The sequence below is a fragment of the Gopherus evgoodei genome, chromosome 23 (genome assembly GCF_007399415.2).
Source record: "Gopherus evgoodei ecotype Sinaloan lineage chromosome 23, rGopEvg1_v1.p, whole genome shotgun sequence".
In the NCBI taxonomy this organism is placed as follows: Eukaryota; Metazoa; Chordata; order Testudines; family Testudinidae; genus Gopherus; species Gopherus evgoodei.
The window spans coordinates 3777362-3787846 of record NC_044344.1 but is presented as its reverse complement, the minus strand read 5'-3'; the positions used below and the strand labels follow the sequence as shown (position 1 = coordinate 3787846).

The window sequence follows — 10485 nt, the reverse complement described above, 5'->3', positions numbered from 1 at the left end:
GCAACAGGTGGTTTTCATCAGAAGGCCTCAAAGCACCTTACAAGCATGAAAGCTCACAACACCCAAGAATGAGGGGTCACTAGCCTCCTAAAGGGGAAACAATACAAGAGTATGTGGAAGAAAAAAATCCCAAACACATGTCATTCTTCTTAGAGCAGGATACAATCCTTCAAGTGTCTAGTTTTCCATAGGCAGTTACACTCCCCATCAGGCCCAAATGCATAATTCTAGCTCCTTGTAGAGTAAACAAAAAGATGCCCTTTTGTAGAATCCAAGGAGTATACCTGCTTCACTCCTACAGCATAGCAAACAGATCTCTTCTTATGAGAGTTTGCCTAAGCAGTTGATTTTAACCAGCTCACCATAGGCAGAAGCACAAGCATGTCCCACACTGAAGAAATCCAGCCTACTTTCATACCTTCCCTCTTTATGGCACTGACTTCCTGTTAATAAGCCACAGCTGAAGACCCTCTTCTCCAAGAGTGGCAGCTCAGGCAATCTTTATGAATGGGGTAGGATTCTCTCTTTCCCAAAGGAAGACATTTATTCCCATTCAATGGCCTATTGTGCAGGGTACATATGACTTATCACATACCCATGTGAGATAATGAATACAAATAAATTAATATTTAACAAAAAAGTATTGGAAAATTGCCCTGATAAAACTAGCAGATATGCTAATGCAATATAAATGGGGAAAAATGCTACCTAGGACTATAATAGTTGTCACTTTTTTTTTACAGAACAATCACTCTGAAATTCATGACGTCTGGAGGTAAAACTCAGATCCTTCTGCTCTAGAAAGCACTGCATTCTACCATGTGAACTAAAGGAGAATCTCCTTCAGCTGTTAGCAGTATACGGCCTCTGATGCACAGGTCTGATTACATCCAGTAGAGAATTGTGTTAAATGCTTATATATGCCAGCTCATTATAATACACCTCTACCCCGATATAACGTGAGCCAGTATAACACGAATTTGGATATAACACGGTAAAGCAGTTCTCCGGGGGGCGGGGCTATGCATTCTGTCAGATCAAGGCAAGTTTGATATAACAGTTTCACCTATAACGCGGTAAGATTTTTTGACTCCTGAGAACAGCGTTATATCAAGGTAGAAGTGTATTTTAATAAATCACAGAGCTCCCTGTGGAACCCAACACCTGTTATAGCAGATCAGATTGAAGAACAAAATCAAGGTGCAAGGAGGTCATCTGTCTACTAGGACTTTACTGAGGCCTTGATCCTGTAATGAGCTCCATGTAGTAGGCGTCCCAAAAAGGAAGTTAGAAGGTGACTTGATTGTGGTTTTGAAGTACCTATATGTGACGCTTTCTGACAGATTAAAAATAAACTTTACTACTAGATAAAAGCATAACAAGATCCAATGGCTAGAAATGTAAGCTAAACAAATTCAAACTGGAAATTAGGTCAGATTTACTAACAATACGGGGGGCGGGGAGGTGGAGAGAATTAATCATTGGAACAGCTTGCTGAGACAAGTGGTGGATTCTCCATCTCTTGAAGTCTTTACAAGATTGGATGTCTTTCTAAAAGATATAGTCTACTTCAATCAGAAGTTATTGGGCTTGATACAGGAATTACTGGGTGTAATTCTGTGGCCTGTGTTAAAAAGCAGACAAGGAAAGCAGAGATGATGATCACAATAGTCCTTTCTGGCCTTAAAAACTATGACGTTAGTGGCGCTCTATCTGGGCATAAGGGGCTTTCTATACAGAGCTCACTGCAAAATTGGGGCCTGGGAGGGGAAAAAGCAGCCATAAACCACAAACTGTTTGTATTTCTTTTGCCATCTTTTAACTTAAAAACAAAGCATAGATTTGTTTTTAAAGTCTATAAAATATGAGCAAAAAAGGAAATGAATGATACTAGATAAAGCTTCTGGGTGCTGAGTGTCGACCTAAAGGCAATTTTATTGCCTAGAGACTATAGTCAAGGAGGTCTATAATGACATACAAACAATTATAATTATAGCCAGAGGGCTCCGTGTTCAAAATGCTAACATGGCTACATGGAAGCCATACATACATAAATGCAAATTGAATAAAAGCTAATCAAAACCTGGAATTTCAGAGCTTTTGAAAAATTGCCTTTAAGTGAAGTGACCATGATACAAAACTACATCTGCCTTCAACAGTAACAGTCCAAATCTTACAGTTTTCAGTAGATTGCTGGGGCCACTGCTATATCATTCAGTAGCACTGATCCCCAATCCATCATGTGTAGCACTCGAGTCTCAAAATAGTTGTTTTCACTATTAGAAGCAGCAAAGAATCCTGTGGCACCTTATAGACTAAAAGACGTTTTGGAGCATGAGCTTTCGTGGGTGAATACCCACTTCCTCAGATGCATGAGGAATACATGTCATGCATCTGAGGAAGTGGGTATTCACCCACGAAAGCTCATGCTCCAAAACGTCTGTTAGTCTATAAGGTGCCACAGGATTCTTTGCTGCTTTTACGGATCCAGACTAACACGGCTACCCTCTGATACGTTTTCACTATTGTTTCTCTTTAGAATAAGATAGGGATGGAAACTGCAAGGGGGTGTTTTTCATCAGAGGGAAGGGAGGGAGTGTTGACTTGCTTTTTCTATTTGATTTAAAGTGTTAAAACTGGCATTTAAAGGCCCGTACTCTACTACTCATCCAGATCTGGAGAACTTCACCCAGCTTTTGCTCAGTCCTTACTCAGTTAAAATGTCCACTGAAGTGAGTCAAAGAGGGGGAGATAATATCTTTTAGGACCAAATTCTGTTGGTGGGAGAGACAAGCTTCCAGCCAAACAGAGCTCTTCTTGACTTGAAAGCTCATCTCTCTCACGAACAGAAGTTGATCCAATAAAATATATTATCTCACACACCTTGTCTCGCTAATATTCTGACACTGACACGGCTACAGCTACACCACATACTCTGGAGTGACAATTTGTCAATTTGAGCGATAGGCAAGACACATTTTCAGATGTCTCCGCATTGATTTTGAGTGCTTCAGTTTCTTGGTAGAGACACGCAGGGTCTGTTTCTCAAAGGGTGCCAAGGACCTGCAACCTGCGTTGTAAGAACTGCAGGAATTTACTGTCTACCTAAAAAAAATGGTTGTCTAGAGGGCTAGAACCAGAGGACTGAGAGTCAGGACTACTGGGTTGTTTCCAGCTTGAAGGAGAGTGTGATCTCGGGTTTAGAGTCACTGCGAGTCAGGACTCCTCAGTTCTGTTTTTGGCTCTGGAATGGGAGTGGTGTCTAATGGTTAGAGCAAGAGACTGAGAGTCAGGATGCCTGGGTTCTCTTTCCATGAAGCTGGGCCTAGAGAGGCACTGACACCCCCCACCCTGCCTTGGGGCACTGCTGGGGATCATGCTTGGTATGCATTTCACGCCACCCTTTGCAAAGCACTCAGGCTCCTTCTGAAGAGGAGGGGGAATTCCATGATGCTTCTGAACATAAGTGTGTTTTGTCGACACTCTGCATCTCAATAAAGTTTTGTTGGGGGGGGAAATGGGGGGGGCTGTCCGCACAGTGCGCCTCAATAAAGTTTTGTTGAAAAGAGAGGCCGCTTGTGCTCGGTTGTTTCTCTGACCGCGTTACCAGGTGGCTCGATAAAGTTTTGTTGAGGAGCCCAGCGCTGAGCTCTCGCGAGGCTTGAGCAGGCCCGGCCGGAGTTTCTCGCGGTGTTTGTCCGAGCGGGGGGCCGGGGAGGCCTCGATTATCACGCGAGAGCAGGCGTCTCGCGAGAGTTGGCGGCTGCCCCCTTGGAAGCGGTGCCGTTTCGCTTTGGGAAGTGAGAGGGGAGGCGGCCCCGAGCGCGGGGCGGACAAAGCGGGTCGGGAGCTGGACACCCGCCGCACCGCGGCCGAGGGGGCGGGAGCCGGGGACCCTCCGCGTAGGGAGCCACTCAGGGAGCCGGGCCTAGGGGCCTGCTCAGAGGCCCAGGGGGCCCCAGCCCAGAGGACCCTCTGCCCAGGCCGGGGGGTCTGCTCCAGGGCCCAGCCCCCCTCTTCCCAAGGCCCCCCTCCTTGGGGCTTTCCAGGCCCTGCAGCTTCCTGCCCAGGGGCCCTGTGAGGTCAAGCCCCCTCCCCCACCCACCCAGCCCGGGGCCTGATCCAAAGAGCTGCACCCCATGAAGGCGGGAGAGAGCTAGAACGAGGGAGGAAAGGCAAAGGGGGAAAGTGGCTGTGAATGGTGGGAGGAGGAAGAGGAGAGAGGCCTATAGAGGGGGGGTGACTGGGCTTTAAAGTTTGGGGTTTTTGGAGGATTCCCCCCTCCCCTCTTCCAAGCACAGTGGAGAAGGAATGCCAAATCCAGAGAGACATGGGGGCAAGAAGGATGGAGGAGGAGGGGGGTCCTTGCAGCAGCAGACATCCAGCAGTGGCAGTTCGAACAGCAAGGAGAGGCACCGGCTGGTCTCCAGACACAAGAGGCACAGGTCCAAGCACTCCAAAGATTCACCGCTGGTGGCTCAAGAGACAACAGCACCACTGGGTGCAATGATCAAGCCGCTGGTGGAGTATGATGACATCAGCTCCGACTCGGACACCTTCTCAGATGATGTGGCCCTCAAGCTGGAAAGAAGGGAGAATGACGAGAGGAAAGGGAGTTCAGACAGGAGCGACAGGTTGCACAAACACCGGCACCACCAGCACAAACGTGTTCGGGAGCTGATCAGAAGTAAGCAGGTGGAAAAGGAGAAGAAGCTGGAAAGGAATCAGGAGGTGTCCAGCAAGTCAGGGTTCCCCAAGGAGCGGGTGTCAGGGACTTCCAAGAGACTCAATGAGGAGAATGAGGAACACTTTAAGTCACAGCCATCAAGAAGCAGCAACAAAGAGTCCAGGTCATCCAAAGCACACAAGGAGAAGTCCAGAAAAGAGCGGGAGCTGAAGTCTGGGCACAAAGACCGCAGTAAAAGCCATCGGAAAAGAGACACCCTGAAAAGCTACAAAGCAACTGACAGTCCAAAACGGAAATCCAGGAGTCCCCATAGGAAATGGGCTGAGAGCCCCAAACAGGATGACAGCCCCTCAGGAGCGTCCTACACCCAAGAATACGATATCAGCCCTCCACGGTCGCATACATCCAGCAACTATGACTCCTACAAGAAGAGCCCCGGTGGCTCATCACGCAGGCAGTCGGTCAGCCCACCCTACAAGGAACCTGTAGCGTACCAGTCCAACACTCGGTCTCCTAGTCCTTACAGTAGGAGACAGAGGTCCGTCAGCCCGTACAACAGGAGGCGCTCATCCAGTTATGAGAGGGGAAGTGGGTCGTACAGTGGGAGGTCACCTAGCCCATACAGCCGAAGGCGCTCGAGCAGTCCTTTTGTTGCCAAGCGATCAGTGAGCCGAAGTCCAGTACCCAGGTGTGTGATCTCTATATTGTCTTTTATGTGTTGGGGGGAGATTGGATGGCTCTGGGGATGTGAGTGATTGACCCTTTAGATCACCTATTCAGATCGGGCCCAGGTAATTAGTGTTCACTTTTTACTGCCAAGGGCTCCTCGCTGGTCTGTGTGAGTTTGCTCGGGCTGGTTATAGTTCCCTTTGGATAGATGTCCACATATTAAAAAGCACCACCATTGTTGGCACTAATCAGCCTCAACGTTGGCAGCCTCAGCAAAGAGGCCAGGACTGAATGAGCCATTAGGATTGAGTTACACTTGCCTCTAGAGGTGGCTCGTGCAGAACGTGAGTGAAGCATTGTGGGGAAGTTTGCACTAGTGAGTGTTCTGTGGAAAGTATTTACATTTCTAGTGCTGAAAATCCAGACCTTTCACTAACACTAAATGTACTTAAATAAGCTCTCACGTTCTGGAAACTTTGATCAAAAGTCTAAGAAAAAGATTTATCACAATTTTCAGAAAAATTGTTTAATTCTGGGCATATCTCACTCTGAACTGATTGTTTTCTTTCCTTTCATCATAATTAGTTGACCATATTTAAGTTGCTTCTTTCTACTTTAAACTTGCTTTTCTCAATCTGAGTTCTGCTCAGTTATGGATCACTTGCTTCCATTTGTTTTAAATAGCTCCTTAGCATTCTAGAAGGGCAATTAGGTAACTTCTTTATTTTGGAACAGGTGTATTTTTTTCTCTTTTTGCATCAGTAACTTTGACACACACACAAAACCCATTTTTGTTTGAAATTAGTAGTAGTGCTGCATTTTATTTCAGATGTATAGTAATCAAGAGTATTTTGAGTACAGATTGGTAGGTCGCCTAACAAATTTTCAATCTAAAGCCTGTGTCTCAGTGAACTTCCAGTTCACAGCGTGTGTGTTATGGAACTGTGGTTATAGCTTTATTATAATTCCGAGCTGAACTTGTATGAAGTAAGTCCTTATGGTCAAAACAACATGTACAATGTTAGTTATGTTGCTTCCCTGCATTCCATTGGGGGCTGTGAGCAAGGAGATTGATCCTGTGCGTCTTTATTTATGTGATTGGTACTGCTCATGAGTTCAGTGAGACTACCCACATTGCTTATGGAATTGAGCCCTAAAACCACATCCATAGCTCTCAACATTTAGGGAGTAGGCTTTCTGATGAAAATCAGGACTGATATGGGCTAACAGCATTGCCTTTGTTTTCACAGCAAATAGCTATCTCAGTGTAAAATCCTAGTGGCGATAAGGCATTGGTAAATTTTGCCTTGATTTAGCTCATTGAGGTCACCCTATTCTCCCCCCATCTGGCATTTATTTGACTAGCTGCATGGAAGCAAAAGCTACCTGTCCCTTATCTCCACTAGGATTTTATATCGAGATGGCTATCTCCATGTTAAAATATATAGAGATACAGATTTTTTGGGGGGTGGGAGGGTGAAGACTTTGCTTTCACAGACACTTTTACACCCCTGGAAAAGTCGACTGGGTGGCAGATGCCTCGTGTATCCTTTTTGGCTGTGCTTGTAGGCTCTGTTAAGGGTGTGTGTCTACTCTTCCTTAACCAGACCGAGGGTTGCTATTGGATTGGAGAGTAGTAGAGGAATCAGTGGGATCCTAAAGTGCTGTGTTTTCCTTCCATTTCCCCTCTTCCCCCAACACACCCCAAAATAGCAATAGCTGATTTGGTCTGTATAATTCTAGTTACTCCTGTGAAGTGAAGATCACTTTTTCTGAGCCTGGTTTTATGGAAGCAGCTTTGAATTTGCTTCTGTGAACTTGCATAGCCATGTGGGAAAGTTTTTGAGGACACCTTTCTGGTACAGCACTTAGCTCGTTAGCCAAACCAAAAAAAATTCCAAAGGTTACTGCTTGTTTACACTCTGTTTTGAATTCTTTGAATCTAGGGTTAAATTGATAACCCACCACAGTCCCACCCCTTTCTCCTAAAGCTGGTCTGCAGTTTTTGTGTAGCATGCTTTTTTAAATCAAAGCTGTTTCAGTGAGCAACACAAAGCAAGAAATAAGGAGTCAACTGAGTGTGCAAGAAGCCTTCGGAAAATGGTTACCCCAGAGAACAATATTACTCTTAAATGAGCAAAGTGAAATTTTCAGACCTTATTTTCTTTCTAACTGTTAAGCCAACTGAAAATCAGAACTCCTGTGTGTATGTTGGTTGTTGCTTCACTGAACATGCATTCCATGCAGTGAGGAAAGTTCAGTGTAAATTCCTCAGAGGGGGTAAAAGAGTCTTTCCTATGACACTGATGTTTTTTCATTGGCTGAGGGGAAAATCCTTCCTAGTGATTCTTTTACCTTCCCATTCCCAAAATGTAGTCTGAGAAGGAAGATGGCGAACTAAATATACATATGTCCTTGATGCAGAAAGCACTCTGCAGGTCACATTCCAGGTGGCCCCTCCATACAAACTGCTTTTGGTTAAGGAGGAAATGTAGAGGCTTTGGTCGGGAGGGAAGGTAACAGATATAATTAGTGTTGTTTTCTATAGCAGTTGTCGTAACCATACCATTGCAGCTGTAGCCAAGAGAAAGAATTCAGGTAACACCCCACTTGATGGATGTGGGCTTGCACACTATTATGAGTTTTTGTTTCTGTGTTTGTATGTCTGCCATAGTCACTGGTGTGCAGCACAAAATCACATGTTGTCAAATGTCGGTGAACTGGATTTAAAGGGTTTAATTTGCAGTAGTTTCTCTAGTGCAAGAGTGGGCAAACTACGGCCCACCAGTTGTTTTAATATGGCCCTCCAGCTCCCGCTGGGGAGTGGGGTCTGGGGCTTGCCACACTCCGGTGCTACAGCCTGGGAGCGGGATCAGGGGCTGCTCTGCGCAGCTCTCAGAAGCAGCAGCATGTCCCCGCTCCGTCTCCTACGTATAGGGGTGGCCAGGGGGCTCTGTTCTGCACACTGCCCCCACCCCAAGCGCCGCTCCCATAGCTCCAATTGTCCAGGAATTGTAGCCAATGGGAGCTGCAGTGGTGGTACCTGCAGACAGGGCAGCGTGCAGCAGAGCCGCCTGGCCATGCCTCTGTGTAGGAGCCGGATGGGGGACATGCTGCTGCTTCCGGGAGCTGCTTGAGGTAAGTGCCGCCTGGAACCTGCACCTCTGAGCCCCTGTGCCCCTGCCCGAGCCCTGATCCCCCTCCCAGCCTCCAAACCTCTTGGTCCCAGCCCGGAACACCCTCTTTCACCCCAAATCCCTCATCCCCAACCCAGATTCTGCACACCCAGCCAGAGCCCTCACCCCCTCCCATACCTCAACCACAATTTCACGAGCATTCATAGCCCACCATACAATTTCCATACCCATATATGGCCCTTGGGCCAAGAAGTTTGCCCACCCCTGCTCTAGTAGTTAAAAGAAGAAACCAGGAGTCAAGCTGCATAGGTCCTAGTCCCACCTTTGCCACTAACTTTCACTTCACCACTATGCTTATGATTTCTCCACTGTATAATGGGGGAATAATGCTAAATAATCTCACCTGTGAGGTATGCTTAATGTTTTAGATCGCTCTTAGAGCCTAAGGTGACATACTTTCTGGAAGTGGCTGGTTGTGCGCTCTCTCTCATGTCTTCTGCATTCATACTGATTGAGGGAAAACTGTTGCGAACAACTGTTAGCAACGTCCAGTTTCATAGTATAGATAGGGCTAGAGATTTCTATCTGTTCTTCCTCCAGGATATCTTTCTTTGGTACAGCTCTGATTGTAGCAGAGAAATGAATCTGTTGCCAGTGTGCTTTGGTTTTCTGTAGTGAGCCATTCCCATTCTCTCCCATTGATACCTTTATCTTAATTCATGGGCCTGGTGGCTAGCATTTTACATGTCCAGTTTCCTGCATTAGAAATCAGGAATTTTTTAACCATTCCACTGTAGCTGGAAAGAAAAGCTTGAACATCTCTATAGCTGGGAGGTTTTCCTCTCTTTTTAAGTGCTATAAACTAGGTAATCTGCAGTGCAGTGTTGGTTTCAAAGGTGATGTTTGAGGGCACATCACTAACCTCTTGGTCAGAGATAAAGTTACTCAGTGATTACTCTAGACGGGGGAAACACCTTACAAAACTTCCTGTATATATTTGCTTCTCTTAAAACATATTTCAGTGCAATCAGCAGTGACAAAAACTAATATTGCCTGTTGAGGGGGAGGTTTCCAGATCCATGTTATGAATCACTTGTAGCTGGGATTTAGTGCAGGATTCAGTGCTGTTTAGGTTTCAGATTAAGTTAGCTCTGTTTGCAGCTACCCATGTCTTACAAGTTCAGTTAGGAATGTTGTCCTCAGCAAAGTCTGCAAGTGTGACCTCTGAGTGCAGTGAAAGATGCTGCCAGCTATTTCAGCTCCTGACAGTTTTGCAGCGGGATGTGGAAAGGGAACTACTAGCCAAATGGCAAATTCTGCCTGTGTGAGAGACAGTTAAACAGATTATCCAGAGTCCCCTGAAGACGACATACCAGCTCGAGGCATATTGCCAGATTCTGTTTCACACAACTTCCATGAACTTTGAAGACAGAATCTGAAATAATCTTGACTTTTTTTTATATATTCTTATTGCTATTTTTGTTCTTTAAGACTAAGGGTATGGCTACATTTGGAATTTCAAAGCGCTGCCCTGGCAGCGCTTGGAAGTGTGAGTGTAGTCAGAGCGGCAGCGCTAGGAGAGAGCTCTCCCAGCGCTGCATGTAAACCACATCCCTTACGGGAGTAGCGTGCAGCGCTGGGAGCCGCGCTCCCAGCGCTGCTGCCCTGATTACACTGACGCTTTACAGCGCTGTATCTTGCAGCGCTCAGGGGGGTGTTTTTTCACACCCCAGTTGCAGCGCTATTAAGTGTGAGTGTAGCCAAGGCCTAAAGGTAAGAACCACTTAGTCACATTGATATTTGGCCACTGCAGTCACAAATGTCTAGTGAAATGCTTTATAATAAGCCATGTCTATCCTTCAACTTATTTTTAAAGCATTTATGTTGTCAGACTATTTGTTTAAAATTGTGATTCTCTTATCCTATGCAAATTATGTTAATCTCTTACACTGCATTTCAGCTGAAACATCTGCTAACAGCTTCCATGTTTAA

The 10485-nt window shown here is 45.9% G+C and overlaps 1 protein-coding gene across 5 annotated transcripts in view; it reads left to right on the top strand.

The window, feature by feature from the left end:
* The first annotated feature begins 3647 nt into the window (after positions 1-3647).
* Positions 3648-10485, top strand: part of CDK12 (cyclin dependent kinase 12) — a 71095-nt gene continuing 64257 nt past the window's right edge. For 4 of the 5 annotated variants that reach the window (XR_003997543.1, XR_003997541.1, XR_003997542.1 and 1 more), the window contains exon 1: positions 3648-5375. Coding sequence is in view for 2 of the 5 variants with exons in the window: in XM_030541019.1 (XP_030396879.1) it covers positions 4312-5375 (1064 nt within the window). In the remaining 3 variants the exon portion in view is untranslated. The remainder of the gene's footprint in view (positions 5376-10485) is intronic. The other variant, XM_030541018.1, reaches the window with a different exon arrangement.